This window comes from Chiroxiphia lanceolata, chromosome 8 (genome assembly GCF_009829145.1).
Source record: "Chiroxiphia lanceolata isolate bChiLan1 chromosome 8, bChiLan1.pri, whole genome shotgun sequence".
NCBI classification, from domain to species: domain Eukaryota; kingdom Metazoa; phylum Chordata; class Aves; order Passeriformes; family Pipridae; genus Chiroxiphia; species Chiroxiphia lanceolata.
The window spans coordinates 24,307,261-24,328,307 of NC_045644.1; the positions used below are offsets into that span (position 1 = coordinate 24,307,261).

At 36.6% G+C, this 21,047-nt stretch overlaps 1 protein-coding gene across 5 annotated transcripts in view; it reads right to left on the reverse strand.

The window, feature by feature from the left end:
• DLG5 (discs large MAGUK scaffold protein 5) overlaps positions 1 to 21,047 on the reverse strand; it is a 105,078-nt gene that overhangs the window by 27,153 nt on the left and 56,878 nt on the right. For all 5 annotated transcript variants that reach the window (XM_032694758.1, XM_032694757.1, XM_032694760.1 and 2 more), the window contains exons 6-15: positions 17,325 to 17,584; positions 12,935 to 13,247; positions 8,838 to 9,068; positions 7,622 to 7,806; positions 6,851 to 6,976; positions 5,997 to 6,129; positions 3,060 to 3,187; positions 2,196 to 2,371; positions 1,577 to 1,680; positions 757 to 849 (exon numbers count right to left, since the gene is read on the reverse strand). In XM_032694758.1, the coding sequence (XP_032550649.1) occupies positions 757 to 849; positions 1,577 to 1,680; positions 2,196 to 2,371; positions 3,060 to 3,187; positions 5,997 to 6,129; positions 6,851 to 6,976; positions 7,622 to 7,806; positions 8,838 to 9,068; positions 12,935 to 13,247; positions 17,325 to 17,584 (1,749 nt within the window). The remainder of the gene's footprint in view (positions 1 to 756; positions 850 to 1,576; positions 1,681 to 2,195; positions 2,372 to 3,059; positions 3,188 to 5,996; positions 6,130 to 6,850; positions 6,977 to 7,621; positions 7,807 to 8,837; positions 9,069 to 12,934; positions 13,248 to 17,324; positions 17,585 to 21,047) is intronic.

Consider the following 21,047-nt stretch of genomic DNA (forward strand, 5'->3'; position numbering starts at 1 on the left):
AGCACAGAGCTTCAGATAAAATGAAGCTAGAAACCTTTTGTAACTTTTTCAGAACAATTCCAAAAGGACTACTCCACATGGCAGCAGAAGTACTGACTGAAAGTGAAGGGACCTGCATTCTACTTCTACCTCTGATAAGTGATGACAATAAGACATCTTTCACTGCCCATTTACTTTCAAACATTTCATCTTTTTACTTTCTTAAATCCTCAAACTCCCTAGATCTGAAATTATCACTCTCAAAGGCCATGTGACAGGCCCAGCATAACAGGATTCTAAATGCAATAAGCAAAACAGAATAATACTTCTACAGAAATAAGCCTGAAAAAGAAAGCCTTGTACTTAATCTTCATGATAGCTTAAGTTCAGTTTTCTGCACAACTCTCTCCTAAGTAAAAGTTAACATTCTTTAGTCAAGACGCAGTTTATCTTTGATGTACAAAAACACTGCAGCTTTGAAGCAAAAACCAAGAAGCAGCAAGCAATTGGGGTAGCAGTCATTTCATGTGACCAGCAAACAAATGGGAAAGAAGATTAAGTTAGTCTCATTTCCTACTAGATGCCACAAGAGCCTTACTTTGGAAATAAACTGTTGAGTGACTGTACCACCAGTGAAATGCATCCAGGTGGTCTTATTTTTACCAGAGACTTTCCCATGTTGATGTATTCTTTTTTTTCATATACTCTTCCCTGAACAACTAAAGTAATTCCATATAAGTTCATGAAAATTCTGCAAATTTAGCTTCTCCTACTCACCTTCATCAGTGACAGGGTAAGGGAATCCCTACAGTTCCGTAGCAAAGCTTCACATTCAGTAAGTGACTTATTATCTAGTGCAATGCCATTGATCTAAACACAAAGAAACCCACAACAGACATCTGTAAATCAAAGGTAACAAGTGGGCAGGATCTCAACGTAGAACATCTCTGAGACAGGGAAAACACTAGTTTTATATGTTTACCTGACTTAAGTCTGGTTGACCTTTTTTCCACTTCCTAAATGAGTGGAGAATGGTAAACTTGTAACTACAATTTGCTATTCCTCCCAGGGACATGGTGTAACAACACTTGTTCACTGCCCCAACCCCTGTGCAGTTGTACACTGACCGTAACCACCTCACGTTTCACTGGGAATTAATAAATCTCACCGGTCAGTTAAGGCTGCAAATGCACAAAGGGACAGACTTCCTCCCTGGAACAGATGACATCTGTGATAGCAAAATTTAGAAGACAAGAAACCTTTCATCCAATCAAGGGATGCCTTTTTTGGAACTGATCTCTCCTAGACAATATAACAATCGCGAATTTCATTACATATAAGCCAAGTGTGAAGAGTTAGTGCTTCTGTCAAAAGTTGTCATATGAACTAAGCACATAGATAACCTGCAGATTATGTTAATAACTCAGCATACAAAAACATTAATTTAGACTAAATACTTGGTGAATTTACAAAAAGGGCTTAATATTGTAGAAGTAAAAAACTGATTGGAACATTTAGCATTTTAAAGATTAGCATCAATGATAACATTTCAAAATAAATAAAAATAAGAAAAGGTAAATGTATTCTTAAGACTTACAGCAATTATTCTATCTCCCACAGTAAGGGAGCCCTCTTTGGCAGCTGGGCTTCCAGGCACAACAGCAGAAACAAATACTCCATTTTCTAGACTGACCCCACTATCTGAAAATCACAAAGAAGAATTTACTCCTGCGATTCAAATATCTTGCTCACATGGCACATCTAACCTGCCTGCACAAGAAATAAATACAACTACCAAATCACCTGAATTTCAATTTCTGAAAACCCTTTTAAAGAAATAATAACACAGAGAGGGAAAGCAGGGATTTTGAATATCCCAAAATTTAATATAATCAAATGGGTGACTGGGTTTAACAGTCTTGTTTACACTCCCAGCAACACTCCAAACAGGCAGCTAACTGGAACGAAATATTAAAAACCTAAACCCACCAAAGAACAAAAAGAAAAGCTATGCTTACAGAATAAAGCTATCATCAATAACAGCATTCTTAGTTTGCTAAAAAAACCCATAAAATAATGAAATCCCTATCTAGGAGGCCATAACAGTTTAAGTGGGATTTAAGCAAAGGCGTTGAGACCATGTACCTTTATGTCAAGTCATTTCTGGTTCAACAAACACATATCATGTTTGTTGAACAATCCTTTACAACCATTACCTTTATGTCCAGAAACATTGATGTGAAGAGGTGTTATCACTCGCCCACCTAATGACTTCCTTCTTCGAACCACCATATTAATAACACCTCCTCCATTCAGAACAGCTTTTATAACTTGCTTTTTATCCTTATTAGTAAGATCCACATCATTTATCTTCAGCAACCAATCATTCACTCTGGTAGATAAAAATAAGCAGGTCAGTGTTGTAAGCACACTTTGCTGGACACAGCACATGAAAAACATTCCATGAAAAGGCATGTAATAAAGCTGATCTCAATCAACTAATCCTTCCTTATCTGGAGTTCTCCATTCCTGAAAAAGCATTAAGCAGCAGTCAAATGAAAACCAGGACTTCTAGTCTGTACTTCACTTGGAAATGTATATCCTCAAATCACTAATGACTACTTCTTATTTAAAAGCAACTCTGTGGACTGAGGCCAGTTACTAAAAACCTTCTATCAACACTAAGAACAGGAGACGGTTTTAAATGAGCCCTTGCTCTACTCTCCTTTCCTCTAGCTCTCCCTCAATTATTTACTCTCATGTCTTTCCCAAAATTTAAATAAATAGATCTAAGTTTGAGGACATAATAAAGGAGTAGGTGGGACACAGTGAAACAAAAGAACATTTCAAATTCTGTTGAGTTTTAAATACTGAGTCAAACAGTGTTTAATTTCTGTAATGCTTTTAGGCACTGGTCTTCTCAGTGTGATTTCTCAACCAACAAGAACCATATACACGTGATCAGTGATGAAAAAAAAAACTTTAAAAAAATGGGAAATACTGAAGATAATTTACAATATGCTCATATTTAGTTTATTATGACCAACAAAAGACAGGTATCTTCCCAAGTCAAATCCCACCTTAACCGACCATCAGCAATGCTTCCTTTGTCTACTTTGGTAACGAAGATCCCACAGTCTCCAGGGAGGTATGGCTCGTTCACACCTTCTGCCACATCAAAACCAAGTGCTTTCAAGTCCATGTCATCCTAGTAAATATTAACAAGTGATTCAACTGCACTGGTAAATATTGTCAGCTAGCAAGAGGCATTACTGCATGTTTGCACAATGCATTTATATTTACAGGGTTCCTGTACTAGGCAAGTTTTTATTTTTTGTACATAAATATATAAGCTCCCAATTCCATTAGTTATTAGTCATTCTCTGGCATTAAAACGATCCTTCTCTCTCAGATTAAGGTTGAAATAATACAGAAGGGGAATTTCACCCAAGAGGAACAGAAAAGCAGAAGAGCATATGAGAAAGCATGTTCAGACTCTTATAACCTGCTTTAAGGTCGATGACTGTTGTGTAATGAGAGAATAAGGACATGTTCTTCAAGAATGGGCACTACTTAGGGAAAAAAACAATTGCAAAGGTAAGGAAACAGCAGTGTCTTAGTGATGAACTCTGACAGACCTCTGCTTTGATATGGCTACAGACCAGAGGTAAACAGAAAAGAAAGCTCTAACATTGAGGGAGACCATTTCTAAACACAGATTTTTGAGGTGATATGCTACCAAGCCTGACCCAAAACAGATCATCCTTGATGTGAAAGGTGATAAACATCTCTAACAGATCAGTCACTGAACCAAACAGGGAAATTTTAATGTAATGTTTGCTTTAGTAAACAGTAAAGTCACTGTAAGAAACAAAACTGGTCAAAATAAATCAGGACCAACTGACCACAAACTGATTTATTATTGTTGGTTTCAATGTTAAATAACACACTTCTAAATATTACAGAACTCTGCTTGAAATCTAATGGACCAACAATCTCAGCATACTGAAGGGTGCTAATACTTGAAATTTAAAATCTAAAATGAAAATAACTAAGTAGAGCTTAAATCAGATGTGTAAGCACGGTTCAACTAATCCCCTCAAAATCAGAAGAGTATAAAGTCTTCAGAGAGTGCAAAAGATGCCTGATAAAAGCTGAAGATAAAGCATGTGAAAATATGAATATTTACCAGAAAATAAATTGAGCTAAACTTAACAAAAATATACTAAAATCCTCATGATTCTTCAAAATGTTCCATATAAGAAAAAAATTTCATAGGGAAGAACATGAAGCTGCCATAAAATAAAGATCAAGCAGAGATTACAATATCATTGCACAGCATCAGAGCTGAAAAGTGAATATTATTTCTCTCAGTTTTGAGCTGAGTGATTATGTAGAACATAACCTTAAGCAGACAAGTGAAGTTTAAGCAAAAATAAAAGGATTGAAATGTATTCAACACTATAATCTCGATCCTGGAATTCAACCACTGGTAGGTCAGCAAGGATTTCTTCCATATATCTAATCAAGGTTGGTATGATATTATTATTACTGTAATTTGATAGCAGCAAGTGTTTAGAAAAGGGAAACACATTCTAAATAACTAAAAGGAAATGGAATTGAATGCACATGAATGGAAAATTCATCAGACTGAATGTTGTTTACCACTAGTATATCATACGCTGGACTTTCTAACTAATTTTATAGACAATGCAAAAGACAAATTATTAGTTATCAGTTAAAACAGAGAAGATGGCAAGGCACAAAGCTTGATGATGGAGCTGAGAAAGGATGAAAAAGTATGGTGAAAGGGGAATTATCCCCGAAGGAATTTACAGACAGTGATTCTGATGGATCAGCACTGGTACCCAGTTCATACTGACTTTTCAATATATATTTCAAAGTATAATAATACTAAATATTATTTTTAGTGTTAAAAAAGGAATAGATTAGTGATTTTGTTGGGATGCACTGTCAGAATACAGACAGATTGGAAGAGCATAAAAAAGGACGACCTCAAATATTGCAGCAAAATAAAAGGGATTTAATTTGATAGCATTTAATAACAAACTTTGCCATTCAGGAATGACAAAGAAATTGTGGTATACACAGAAGGTGTTATAAATTAATCAGAATCTGAAAGACTATCTGTGTGTTCTATGTGTTCAAAAAAGTTACTATTAACAATGTGATGTGTCAGCCAAAAACTTCACATAGCTTAACATACAAGACTTGCACACAAAGTAGAAAATAAAAAATCCAGATTAAAAAGAAAAAAATGAAATTACATGGAGATAAGTATTACTGGGATAATTAAAGGAACTAGAGGTTATCTGGAAAGCTAAACATAAGAACTTTATTTAATATGCCAAAATGGAAAAGGGATATAACTTCCTTTACAGACAAGCAAGAGACTGGCAACTCATTTCATCCCAGATTTTCCAGCTGAAGGGTGATGTTGCCCTAAAATATATGTTAACCTTGAATAAATACTTTTAATACTTTAAAATTTCTAATCAGTGCATCTGAGTCAAAGTAGGAGAAATAACTTAATGTAAAAGCTTAACTATTTTACTCATAGATTTTAAATGATGTTGCAAGTAGGAGAAGAAGACTGGCCTCTCTAATGTCACTGTTTCCATCACAACTTAAGGTTTGTCTGCCTTAGCACTGCCATGCCTGCAATGAATCACAAACTTAAAAACCACTAGACTACATGGACCTGGGTACCCTGCAAGATTAGATATAGGAACTATTTTTATTTATAATGCATATGAGGAAAAATATAAAGCTTGTATATAACAGCTTAGTTTTGCCAACTACTTTCATTTAGCTGTTACTGCACTTGATGCCTGCCTGTGTGCCTGCCTGTGTGCCTACTTGGTTCCTCACACAGCAACAACAAAGAACTAACAAGACCTAAATCATATTTTTAATCATACCTAGTACACAAAGACTATAATTGGCTTCAGAGCTATCCAATACACAAGACAATGCAGTTTATGTTTTTTACTTACTCTGTCTTTTTCAAATTCTACCACTTCTGTTTCCCATTCCAGTGAATCTGTGTCTATGGCTGAGTCATGAGAACTATGGGCCATCAACTGACGAAATCTGGCCTCCTTTTCCAACTGATTCTCCATCTTCTCCCTAGGCAAAGAAAATAAATGCTTATAGATGCCAACCACCCCCTTTTAAATTGAAAAATAATGTTATCATTGACCTCATATTTGGGTTTCTAAATCAAAAATCCAAGCTGTGTCAAAAATTTCCCCCATGCTTCTGTCTTGCTGATATTCTTAGTCTGGTATCAAATTGACTTTCCATTTCTATATATTGTCCTAATATAGCCTTACATTTTTTGCAATATTTTTACATGACTCCAGTGCACATCTAAGTTTTTAATTTCTCCCAAAATGCATTTAATTTACCCTCAGATGAGCTGCATCCCTATGCTCTGGACAAGTGGGGCATGATAAATATCGACAGCAAAACCTCTTCCACAACCTAATGAAATGACATATGATGTACACCTTGCATTCATAAACCAGTGATAATACAATTGGGAGGAACTAATTGGAAGTTAATCTCACTTTGGTGAAAGAATCCCACGTTGCTTAAGTGTATCTCCACAGTACAAAGTCTAAACTATGCATCTCATTAATAAGATAAAAAGGTTAAGATAGTGAAACTCAGGGTCCTGCCCACCATAATAATTTCCATAACTAAAAATACAGGCAATTCTTCCACATACAGTAACATGACCTGCTGCCTAGAGCTGTAACAACATATGGTTCACTTACAAACACAGGTAATAAACCAAAGATTGTATCACAAACTTTAATGCAGTTTGATCACTTCTCTAACATACTTCAGTTCCTTCAGTTCACGAACAGCATCATTTTTCTGCTTTCTCATGTCATCCAGATTGCGAAGAGCTTCAGCCAAGTCACTCACAGCTCGGTCTCTCTCCCTCCTTAAGTTGTCACACAAAGTTCTTCAGAAGAAAAGAAGTTGCAATTCAGTTACTTAAAACCCTATCAAAGTAACAAACTGGTTTAGCCACATTGTACAGTTAATGCAAAATTTAAAAGACCAATTTCAAGAGATATCTCGGTGCAACATAAAAATGGATAAGGAAGAAAAAAATTATATATGCTAGGTCTTAAGAAAATGCTGGCAAGATAACAGAAACTTTCTTTGTCCCTCTCAGAACTTTATTTCCACTTATCTTCTTTAAACTAGTAGAAAAAAGAAGTCTTATTTAAGTATTTTCCCTTAGTTCCTTATACATATTTAGTAGCAAATATGTTGGGTATTTTTTGTGAATGTCCCCACAGGTAAAGAATTATTTGCAGGACTATAGCAGGATTAGGCATAGCACACCTAAAGGAATGCACAATTTGTTGTTCCTACACAGCAGTGCTGTAACACTCAATGGTCTTTACTAGACACATATTATGGTTATGAAAGCCCAGAAAAACACAAGGATCTTGTAAGGTGCCCTCAACTTTTAAAGAAAATCACTCTGTAACAGCTAATGTAGAGAAAGTGCTAGAAAAATCCAGCAAGTCCTTGAATTGCATCAACTGCACACAAAGTGCCACAAAGATCACTCATGTATCATCTAGCATTTGTTTACCGTATACTTTCCCTTTCTGCAACAATCTTATCCCGCTCTTGAAAGGCCCAATCCCTCCTACACTTGGCTACTTCTGCTTCCTGGACAGCTTCCTTTAGTTCTTGTGACATTGCCTCATATTGTTTCCGAAGCATTTCAATTTCTTTGTTTGCTCTTTCTATGTCTAGGGTAGCAGAATCTTGTATCTAGGAATTAAGAAACACAGGTAAGTATTTTAGGCACAATTTTTAAGTACATATGCACAAACAGCTTTTACTATATGTATGTTGCCTGATGTATTCAATTCTCATGTTTTCATGACAAATGTTCATTTATCTTAGCAGCAACTTTTTGAGGGGGGAAGATAAAACCTGCTGTAATACATTTCATTCAGTAGCATACAAATTTGTGCAACTACATGAATAAGAATCCTCACTTCAAAATAGCATCAGTGAATATTTCATGTTTCAGAGGTGACATTTTATGTTTCTCTCTTGTTTTGTTTAGCAGACAGAAAAAACCTTCAAGCATACTTAGGAATCAGATAAACTACTATAAGCAGTTACAACATAGATTTCCTGCATTAACACCTGTTATTTACCCTGGCTCAACCAGACATATATATTCCTGTAAAGACTGGGGATTCACACAGGTCCCTTAATTCCAAAACAAAGCAATAGAATTCAAAGAAAATTTTGATTTAATGTTTCTTGTTTTGGATAAGAATTACTTTATTCTTAAATTAACTTGCACCTTTAAAATTCTCTATTTTGAACAACAGAGATGGTGACAACAGTAAGACAAATACACAGAGAAAACCCCAGGCTTGCAGCACAATAATACAAGCCAACTACAAGAGTACAGCCCACCACAAGCATTGGAGGTTGTGCGCTTGCAAAAAACTGTGTGGTTAATTTCAAGAATCATAAATAAAAGTAATCCATCTCACTAGATTTATAATTTCGTTAAAAGTTAAACTTTTGTTATCTATATTTACAAACAGAAACCTAGTATTTACAAACAAACTCAATATGAAGTACAAATGTGCCTTTTTCAAACAAAAAGTGCTATCACGATGTCTTGAAGACCATACATGCATTCACATGTAGGTATTTTAGAGTGACTTGAGAAGAAGGGGGAAGACTCCCAGTGCGTCCAGACCTTTAGCTAATCTCTCTCAAATTACTGACCCCTTGAAACTAAGAAAGAAAAAGGCATCAGTGAAGACTTGTAATACCTGACGAGCTTGATAATATTCCCTTAGTAGGTGGTCTCTCTGGATGATAGCTTCTGTTCTCTCTTTTCTGGCAACATCTCTTTCTTCCTTCACTGTCTCTATATCCTTGCAAGCCTGGTCAAGTTCCTTCTGGGCCTCAGCTTTGTCCTTCACTTCATGACAGTATTTTTCCAGTAACTCATTCCTCTCACAAATCGCTCGATCTCTTTCCACTAGAGCCGAGTTCAGTTCCTAAAACAAGACCCATTGTTTGCAGTAGGTTAAGTTCAAAAGGAAATAGTTCATCTTTCCAACTGGATACACATGTCATGACACCTTAAAAGCACAGAGAGTTTGCCACTCACGTTCTGAAAAATGGGAGCAGATCACATTACATACAAGTAAGTACTAGCAAAGAATATTAAATGTGGTACTAAAGATATCACATCATCACATTAGCACAGAGCTATGTCAAAAGTAAGCAAGATTCTGGGTGCACTCATGGTTTTAAGGAACCTAAAGGTAATTAAGGAAGGTAATTAACCAGACAGATTTGGTGTTCTAAAAAAAAGGCTTTAAATGTGGCAAAGGGTAAGAATATATTGCAAATATTTTTAAGCAACTGCCTCAATTTTACAGGACTGAAATAATTTAGACAACCCAGCTACATAAGCATCTTATAGCTTCCTCTTAAGTTTCAAAGGCACATCAAGTTATACACCATTAAGATACTAATGTGCTACAGAATAATCAAAGATAAAACAACAGAATAACAGTACATCTTACTAAATGTGGAATTCAACTGCATTGTCATAAAAAAGATAAGGCAAATATGGAAGCGTTCTAAAATAGAATCAGTCCTTTTAAAATTGTTTAAACTAGACTCCTATTGGAAGAATGGGGCACTGAAACAATTTAATTTCATGCCACTAAATTTTCAGATGGTTCAGCTCTCTAGAAGCATTAAGTTAATGGCTACAAAGAAGTCCTCTGACATACAGGCACTCCTAGCTGGAAAATACTGATGTTTTGATCACAAAAGGATCACCAGACAGGTGACTTCCCAAAAGCAAAAGAAGGAAAGAGTACTTGTGTAGAAGACACCATGTCACAAACTGACTTCCATTCTGTTTACCTCTACAGTTTACAAGGAATAAAACTGAGTATTTAAAGCACAGGTGACAATTTCATTTTGCTGTACTAACATAACTGTTTTTGACATATGCATGTAAAGAAGGCTAGTAACACTATTACAGCAGTTCTGCAATGACATTAAGAGTTATTTTTGCTGCAGAGTAACAAACAAGCAGTAGAATTAATTACTCACTCTGTGAACTTCAAACATATAAATGAATGTCAATTACCAGAGCACCCAAGTGTTTTCAACATCAGTAAGACCTTTCCTTGCTCAGTACCTCTGAAGAGAGAAATCTCTGAACTATCTGTTGGTGCAGACAAGTTTTAGTACTGGAAATAGCATTTTGCACAGTTTAACTGTATTTTGTATAAAATGTGCATTCAAATGTGTGTATAAAACTTACTCAAAAACATTAAGTCTTTTCCCACAAGCAGCTCAGATGAAAGTCATCAAGGCAGAGGGAAAGTTTTCAGAAAGCATTTCATTAAACAAGAATTTACAGTTTTTTAAAGTGATTGGAAAAAATACATATTACCACAGTTTCTCCCAGCAGGCTCGATACAAAATATCTGAATAAGAGCAGCCATTGCCTCCAGTGGTCAGTGGTAAAATCTCACCTCTTTTTCCTATGACATTTACACAAAGTTACAACATGACAGCACAGGGAAATGTATCATTTGGCTTTGAATAGAACAGCTTCTGTTTGAAAACAGTGGAGTAGTTTGGTTTGAAGAATGATTCTGAATTTGTGAAGAATTTTTATGTTTTAAGGGAATTCTTACACACAAATGTAACATAACGGCAAAATACAACAGGCTTGTTAAACAGAGGGGAAAGCTGACTACCACTGAGATGAAACACGACATTTTGAGTATTTGCCAGAGCAAAAGATTATGCCAAACAAAAAGCACCACTGGAGAAAGTAGAGGGGGAAACCTGTAACATCTAATCCCTAGCTTTGAGTGGCTGAATTTGTGAGAACTTAATACAAAACTGTCCATTAGTTCAAAAATCATGAGCTTTCTTCTATCATTTATAAGTGCCAGTATATTATTTCATTTTAAAGGTCTATTAACCCATTAAGTTTGGGCATGGGCAATAAAAGCTTAAATGTCTAACTAGGAAATGGACTGATTGACCTCACCAGTAGCTGCTCAGACACAATGCTTAAAAATCAAACTCTTCCAAATTTCAGTTGCTTTACAATCTCTTTGGGACTTAAAAGGTAGCAAACACACTAGGCAAACACAAGCTTCAGGGAAGAAACTACATTCAAAATTCCCTAAATGGATTCAGTGCTGTTTCAACCAATCAATGAGCACTGTAATAAGGCACTTAAAGGTGTTGTACATCACAAGGAAAGTGAAGACCATTACACTGCCTTTTTGGAGAGCACCAGACCAAGTATTCAGTGACAGGATAATCACACTTACACAGTACATGTTTCAGGATACTATTTCAAGTGAATCAATACACTGATGGATACTTTTTTTCCAATGTTTCAAACATTTTCCTTGACAGAATTAGAAAATCCCTTATGCACTGAATGCAACTGCAGCGAGCTATGTGACTACACGACACAGGAACATAACTCCTCACAAGCAGAAGAGTCATAGCTACTGGAAAAGGAAGCGTGAACAAAAAGACAACTCACAGTACTGCTATTTTACGCCTTTTAAAACATTATAGAAGCAGTAATTTCTGCTTTCTGACGGGTCAGGTCTGACAGTGAAGGAAATGCATGTCTCTCCCCTGCCAGCACCGTACTCACCAGTCCTGGGCTCTTTCTCACATTCAAACACCCCTTCAAGTCATCTAGGCAGGAATACCCATGTATTTAAAATTTTAATTCTCTGCACTGCAGCAAATTACTCATAGTGCCACAATGACAGATATAACAAATTGGAGCAGAATGACTAATTGTGGTTATTTCCATGAGTATTGCTTATTACCTACCCTGATCCCACTGAAATCAACAGACATTTCTACTGGCTTAAAGGGTTTGATGGAAGTAGAAGAGGTACGAAACATGTATTAAAATCTCACTCACTGTAGAAGCTAAATTACTGAGCTGACAAATACACTGGGTTGAAAAATATGAATTCTTAAAACAAGAATTTAGTTATATTCAAAAGCTCTGATGCCACATGTCACAATCCACATTATGTCCCTCAAAAATGGTATTATTTACTTTAAAAACAGCTCCAAGACCTCATTATTTGTAAAGGGTATTTTGTTCAGATATAATGCTGTGAAAAGAGTAAAATGAGATTTATAGGCAATGGAATGTCTTTGTATTTGCTTGTATCTGTTTCATGCTAAATTAAGTATTTGTAAACCAAAAAGTCAAGTGAATGCATGTCAGCTGAAATGAAACCAAGCAGGAAATTGTGTTCTGGAAATTGTAACAGCATCATTCTAATATGGTTGTGATATAAGCATTTCAAGAACATGTTGCTGAAAAATACAAACTTCTGGTTTCACACGTTTTAAGGCATGCCTGAATCCTAGAGAAAAATATTCAAAATATTCTTTTTAACTTAAAGGCAGAAAGAGGGCAAATGAGTAAGAACATGCATGTAAGCACAGGCTTTGCATAAGTATTTGAGATGACTTGATCATGTACCGTCTTAAGCCACAGTAGACAGTATCCAGTGGTTCCTGCAGAGGTTAGAAGTTAAAAATAATGAATATTTAGAGCTATACAGAGAGCATTACTTGAGAAGGCACAAAAGATTAACACAGCAAAGAAAATGATTTATAGTAAGCAGAACAGAATTAAGTCAAGTGAATACCAAATTTCAACTGGCAGGTACACAAACATGGATACTAGATAAATTGATAGTAAAAAGGACTGCTTTAGGAAAATATCATCCCCTTTGCAGTGCATTCCTATTTTCCATTAAGCATTTCTGATTCTAGCATCAACAATGCACACTCATTTCCCTCCCCCAACAGGGAAGAAACAATAGGTTAGTACCTGTCTTAAAGCCTCCATCTCTTCACTGGCCACTCGTTTCTCAGAAGAAGTGTTCTTCAGTTTGGACTCTGCAAGCTCCAGTTCTGTTTGAAGCTTATCTACCTCTTTGATTACTTGATCTCTCTCACTCATTATGAGGCGGTATTCATTGAAAACTGAATCCCTTTCTTCCTTGTATTTTTCTGCATCCTTTGTAGCTTTCAGCTGCATTGTTTTGAACCTTGTCACCTCTGACTGTAATCTCTCCATCTCTCTCTGTAACTCTTTGTTTTGTGCTGTGGCGCTGCTCAGTTCCTGTTGTGCTGATTCAAACCTAAAAACAAGTGGAAACACCACTAAGACAGTTGCTACTCACTTTCCTTTTTCATACATTAGGGATTCTGCTAGGTAACCAAATCTATCCTTTGGTAAAACACAACCACAGAGGACTTCGAAAATGTATTCTCTGTGCTGCAAAATAATAATTGCTTTATGAATATTAGTGAACCTTCAGGAATATTAGAGAACCTCTTTAGGGAACTGAAACATAAAAATTATTAGAAACAATTTAATTATTAAAAGTAAATTTATAAAAAAGATATTCTAACAAGAATGAAAAACATTGTCATTATTTAATAGCACAAGTTTAACTTCATTTACTATTTAGGTCTGCTCATCTTAGAATTCTTTCTCCCATCACACACTCTCAGGCATGTGGGAGGAAGGGAAACAAATGCAGAAACTGGAAAACCAAAACTTCCATATGCCAAAATATGCCACAAGGCTGGTAATGGATAGGTTAAAAGAGCATAAAAAGTGGGTTTATCATAAAAATGCACACGATGGAGCTAAAACCAGGCAACTCAAAAATTCAAACATTTCTGTTGGTTTTCATCCATAGGTAAAATTAATGCAGTAAAATTAAAATGCATAGTATCTTACAGCTTTATAAAATTACTTTTGACAGTTAATACAGACAAAAATGTATGTATTTTATCACTAGAAAGTACTGAAGCATGGTACGATCAAACAAAGTATATAAAAAGTTTAATTACATTTATAAGCTTTTCGTTTTATATGGACTAAGCATTCTAAAAGAGGTGAGAATATAATTCCATACACAAATTCGAAATTTGGTTTGACAAGAACTTCTCCTGAGAACAGTGTTTTACCACAACTGGGCACTAAGATTGCCTTGCTTTTTTTCCCCAGAACTCACAGGTAAATGTCATTAATGAAAACACAACAAATTTGATGGCCTTCTAGGGTTATCCAAATTTCAGGTGCCCACAAACCTCTGGTAGACTTTGTTCTCTCTCTCTCTCTCACATACACCCCCCCTTCCCCCTATGCTGTATAAAAGTGCAATTTCTTGTCTAATCCAGCATGTTGCCTGACCTTTCCTGAGAGAGAGTTGTAAACCGAATTTCAAATATTCCCTTGAAAATGTCAGTGTATTCAAAGCATTGCCATAGCTTTACCAAGGCATCTGCCAGCAGTTTCAAAACCATCACCCTGTTCTTTTCACAAAAGTCTTGAGTTTAAGAGGTCATCAGGCTGGCAGTACAGAAGACCTAACATATTACAACCTGGATTTAGTTTTTCTTTTCAGTACTGTAAGGATGAAGGTAAGAAGAATACACTAGGAGAGAAGAACAAGTACATATCAGGAAATCTAAGAGACTATGACAAACCACCTCACTGCTATGTGAGAACCCACAGTACTGTTGCAAAGTATTTGGAGGTCAAATCAAGGACAACAACAGGAAGATTCAATCAAGCAGGGAAGAGAACAGATTTAAGGGAATGTTTGCCAAGCAAAAATATATCACCAGTAAGGAACAAGAAAAAAAAAAAGGCAGTGGGGTGAGGAGGAAGGAGTCCAGAAACCAACAAAACAACCAAACTACCCAGGGGAAGTGATCAGAGAGAGAAAAGAAAATCTCTGCCATAGAAGGACATTCATATTAAATAGTGATAACTGAAGAAAACTGAAAGCTTCATCTGGAACACCTTGATCCAGCCTGACCTTGCATTGTAGGCAATGAGGTCAGGAAACACTGAGGAAATACAGATCCCATTTTCATAGATGCCTTCACTGCTGTGATGGGTTGCAAGTAGCAGGGTGGGATGGGTCAGTAGCAGTAAGCACGGGACTGTCGTGTTTAATCCAAGCACCATGGAGCCACTTGCACACTCAGAGCCAGAAAACTCATGGGTTGAGATAAAGACAATCTAACAGGAAAAGCAAAAGCCATGCATGCAAGCACAGCAAAACAGGGAATTAATTTTCCACTTCCCACGGGCAGGCAGGTGTTCAGTAATCCCCAGGAGGGCAACTGCTAACTCGGGAGGACAAAACCATCATTCCAAACATTACCCCACCTTCCTTCTTCCCTCCACTTTATACGCTGAGCATGATGTTATGTGGTCTGGAATATCCCTTTGGTCAGTTGGAGTCAGTTGTCTGGCTGCGTCTCCTCTTAACCTCCCATGTACCCCCAGTCTCTCACCAGTGTGGCATGTGAAAAGCAGAAAAGGCCTTGGCCCTGTGTTATTACTGCTCAATAATAACAAAAACATCTCTGTTGTCGACCTCGCATTCAGTACAAATCCAAAACACAGCCTCATACGAGCCACTCTGAAGAAAATAAACTCTAACCCAGTCAAAACCAGCACAGTTGCTCCAGTCTATAAGGAGTAAATAATACTGAGAAGAATCCTAACCAGGACTACCTGCTTTATTCTCCAGGGCAATTGCAAACTGCAGGTAGATCTGTCTGAGTACCACAGCCCACATTCAAAATGCAGCAGCACACGTGTAGGTTAAGATGTAGCACACAGGAATTAGCTATACCAGACACCTGGAAAAAGGTTGAAGACTTCTCTGATATTTTTTTAAGACCAAAGATTAATTCAAAATGAGACCTCAGCTATCATGGGAGTTCCTGCTCTCTTTAAAATCTACTTTGATAGTGTTTACAATGAGCATTAATTAAAAAAACTAGTGCTACAATTTATGACCCATTCATATTCAAATACAAGTTTAAGTTTTTATATTCTGAAAAGTATACACATCTGAAATGCATTTTAATTTTTTTCCAAAGAAATATGGTTTAAGTTATGAAGAAAGGGTATAAAAGTAAGACAAATAAAGTTTTATGCAAATACAAATAAAGAAGAAACTCAGACCCAAAGGCAACTGAATAAAAGACAAACATTTCTGAAGATCAGTTATATTAACTTAGTTGGAACACTGGTTCACAGGAACATGCATATCTTTCATGGAATTCTTAAAACCAGTCTCTGAACAGTATCAAGCAACACTTTCCTCTCAAGAAGGAGACCTAAATCACAAGGCCATAACAGAAGCATGTTGAGCTTCTGCATGTACCAGCATGTTTGCAGTGTTTCGTGTAGTGTATGTTAGGCTTTTCAGCACTTTCAGGAATCCATGGCAGTTTCAATTACATAACTTCATGTGTACACTATTATCTATGCTCAATCTCACCTTTTGGAAACACTGAAAGTCTATGAATGTGGAAAAAACATTTTTTGGCTTTGGTCTGTGGGAGTTGCGTATCACCCCTAACAGTGAATGAAAACATTCCTAACACACCCACTGATGCTCCTTGGAGTCCTTGTGTATACTGATGATCTTTCTACCCCACATGGTTAACTGTGTAGGCTTGGTATCAAGAAGGAGCAGAGAGACAGGATAAGTGTGGTATGACATAGTGTCTGTGTTGTTTTTTGACACTTGCGCTGCTCATGGCAGCATCTTCTCAGTGAAGCAAGACTCCCAAACACCTGTGTCCAGTGAACTCTGCTCCCAGCCTGAACCCTGTCTCACAGTCTCTCACAGTCAGCAATTCTAATATCATGAAAAGTTAACTTATACTTGAAATCTTCATTTGCCAAACACCTTCTAGAAATTATATTCTCTTATCAACTCACATACATATATATATATATATATATAGGTACACCATGCATTAAGGAGTTTGTTTGGAATGCTAAGTCTGAGGTTTAACAAAACTCTGGTTATATGTGACTCCTGTCTCTACAACTAAGAATAGATATAGCTTGAAAAGTAGAGTACCCCTATCTCTGAGCTAAACAATGGTTAAAAATTCATCATACAATTCCAATACCTGGGAAATCCTTTTCTCAAAAAAATGCACCATTTCTCCAAATAAACATCCTCATCAACACCTTCTAGGACCTCCCAGAAAATTTTATATAGAAACACATGCTTACTCATCACACCAAGATAACATATACTAGAGAAAAATTTTAGAAAAGAGATTAGAAAGGTATTTGTGACTCCACCGCTGTGAAAATAAGATGTGACATTAGAATTGCTAATGACATCACAGAATACCTCAAAGGTATCAAAACTTGATTATACCTCCTGAGAGAGGACGAATATTGCTGCTGAAAATGAATGGCTGTGTCCCTTTGCTTCATTAACATGTCGATCTGTTTCTGCAGACGCCTGTTCTCCTCCTCAGCCTGTTCCAGGCGGCTCAGATCCGTGTTGTGGCTCGCGATCTTCTCGTTGTACCGTTTCCTCAGGGCATCGTAATCCTTCTTCACACCCTCCAGCTTGTCCATCGCTGTATCATAAAGTTTATTCAGTATCTCTGATGATCCGTTTTGCTTCATAACCTTAAAAAAGTGCCAGAAACTCCATCAATAACCTTTGGTTTTAATCAGTTCAATAAATATGATTTAAAATATATACATAAGAAGCTATATTACAACAAAAATATATTAACCAATTTTGGTAATCATTCTTTTTAATGACCAAGGAAAGACTGAGCTGCTCTAAGTGCTACTGTTACTCTAAGTATTATACATCTGCTTTCTGTTAATTGGGTTAAAAATCTGCTTTATCACAACTTAGAGTGTATAAGTTTATGCAAATCTCTCTCTAATGGTAACTGCTATGGACACCTATTAAACCCATGTTGTTTTCTAAGTATTTGTAGTTTTAACAAAAGGTAATCACTACTTGATGAACAAGATGATAGTGGTAATTTAGGAAATGCCCACGAGGTGGCATTCACAACCACCATGGTTGCCTGTATCCTCTATGAACAAATTAAGTAATTAAAACCCCTAAGAGAATCAAATCTACTCGAAATATGTAACACATGCAGGCATATTATTTTAATATTCATACAATATCTCATCTGACAACTGCCCATAGATGTTTGTGTTTCAAAAGCTATACATAAAATATGAACGAGAAGAGGAAAAGTCCATTTAAATGTGAATAAAGCCTGACCTGAATCTTAGTTTCAAATTAATTTCCATCAACGTAAGAATCCTGTTGCAAATAGCAACACTGACGACAAATGACCAGCAACAACAAAAGAAAGCCCTAATGAGCTTCGGCAAATCTAGTTGTTGCTCATTCTCAAAAGGCAAAAAAAAATTGCCTGAAATGAAGCCTTATCTTATTTATCCCTTTTTTTATTATTATTTTTTTATTTCTATGCTCCATTTTTCTGGTTTTGTCTTTTAAATTGAAATCTGGCCTGACGGAGCACTGGGAAGAAAGAGGAATGCTCTATATAGAGAGGTGCCAGTAATTACATAATGCTAACATTAGCCTACAAAGGTATGTCCCTAACTACCTAAAAATAAAAAGTATTAAAAAAACTAGAAGGAAAAAGAGACAGAAAACATGATCTCTATAAAAAGTTGAAACCAAATACAGAGCAGCTATCCTGCACAAATATGTACAAATTGGCTCCTCATCTTCTTTTGTGTCGTACGTTCAGAGTAAGGACCAGTTCCTGAATATGGAAGAACCCGGATGCTTGCAGGCTAAAATGAAAGGAGAGCACAAGAGATTGCCTGCTTTTCATTGCCCACTGGTAGCAGATAACACCTGTCATTGTTAATAAACCCCTTTGCTACAGAGGCAAGAAAAGAGAGACAAAGTTCTTCAGCCTGACATTGGTCTCCTTTAACTAACCAGGATACGTAAGAGGAGTGAGTTACTGTTCATAAAGTGGCCCTTGAACAAGACTATACTTCAGCTATTTCCACATACATCCCAATCCTCAGTGGATTCAGCAGCATAACCTGCACAGAGGTGGACCCATGAGTAGCCAGTATGCTTCAGTGAACCATTTCAGATAAGCTAAGCACATGGTAAACTGTTGGCATATGTAAATTGTAAATACATACTGATTTGAACTCACTCAAGGAAGCCATTTTCCTGAATACCACTTCCCAGAGCAGTTTGAGAACGGGTTTGTGAACTAATTATTTGAGAATCCAAACAGAAACAAACCACTTCTTGCTGTCTAAAGCAGATATGGAATGTATTTATGTTGCAAACACACTAAATAATTAAGAAAAGAAGGACTAATAAACAAGAAACTGGATGGAATTCAACATAAACTTGCTAACAGAGATTTGACAGAGGAAGACAGAAACACCAGCACAATAAAGAAGGTCCCCCATTCAAAATCCCAGTCAGAGAAAAAGTAAATAGTCCCAGCTGGTCCAAGGAAGACAGCCGTGGCAACATGAGACTTCCTACGTGAGCAGCAGAAACTTAAGCTGGTCAGCTGCTACACAGCAAATCCATGACAATCCTACACAAAGAGTAATTTGATCAAAAGTTTTTGCTCTCTGAGGCCACCAAGATGTATTTTGTTATGGCCCAACAACGAAACAACACGTCAGAGGGATCAACACAGAGTTAGACTCATTCATACAAGAAGTGACATGGACAAGATAAGACTTTTGGCACCCCTTCAAGACACCATGATTCACTCTGACAAGCTGAGAAATGGAGTTACACAACGTTCTCACTGAGAGTCACATACATAGTTTCCTTGAAGGGTTTAATCGTGACATTGACATGAGACTGAATTTCTTTAAATCAATACCGACAACGACACTTCAGCCCCCTGTCCCTCCAGAGAATTTCAAACCTCAGGACAGATCCACAAAATACAATAGCCTTCTCTTGGAGGTTGTGCATCCCTTCTTTGCAGACTGGGAAACCGAGGCATAGAACTATTAAGCTATTTGCCCATGTTTACACAACAAACCATTTCTGCTGTCTTCTGAGCCAAGCCACTAAACCATCTGACGGCAGAGCTTGCAAGACAGTGTTAGAGGAATGGATAAAAAGGAAGAACAAATCTTCACTCCCCTTTGCACTAGACCTCAAGCACATGCTGAAGTGCCATTCAGCACATCCAACTTGCTTTGACCTTTGCCCCTCCTACCCTAGCAAATAATTATTTTGGTTTGCATAGATTTTGCTTCTGAAGCCTAATGTTTGACTTGCAAGTTTGTCCTGTGAATCAGACTACACACAGTCAACCAAGATACTCTGTTTAACCATTCCACATGTTACTGTAACAATTCTAACTAAATGATCAAACTTTTCTGTAGGTGAACAGTGGATGTGATAGGACCAGTTACTCCTTAGTACTACTACTGCTTTTTTATTTTCTAAATATGTGAAAAACACTGACCTGAAGACAGTCTGTGATATAAAGTTGTGAAATATTTAATTCTTCCAGTCCTGAAGATTTTGTCTTTTTTTGTTTCAAGTTCAAAAACATTAATCAACCTGTAGCTTTTTTCTAGCTGAGTAGTTCAAGTCATTCCACTAACCTTTATGGTGTCATTAGAATAACAAAAAAAATCCCAAAACCAACCTCCCCACACAGACAAAAAAACCCCATCAAAACCAACAAATAATTCAAACCTCCAAAGGTTCTCAAAGTGACTGTCACTCTTTTAATTGTGATTCTTTCCAAAAAACAAACACAGCATGCAAGTTTAAAGCTATCCCTGTCCCATAAAATACCCTAGGAAAATAGTCATCTTTTTAATGACTTTGCAGTTTCAAGTAAGATTTTTGATGCCTCTCCACCCACTTTAAAAATATATCATGCACATACAATCCTCATGTACACTTTTTCATCTCCGTATCAAAATTCCTCAATGCCACCTCATATTCTATACCCCTCACTCTTTATGCCAGCCAGACACAGAAAATCAATTAGTACCCAAGATGTCATTTTCTCCCCTAGTACTGTAAAATGTAAAGAAGATGTTTCAGAATTAGTAAGACATAAAAGGCAGCAACTCT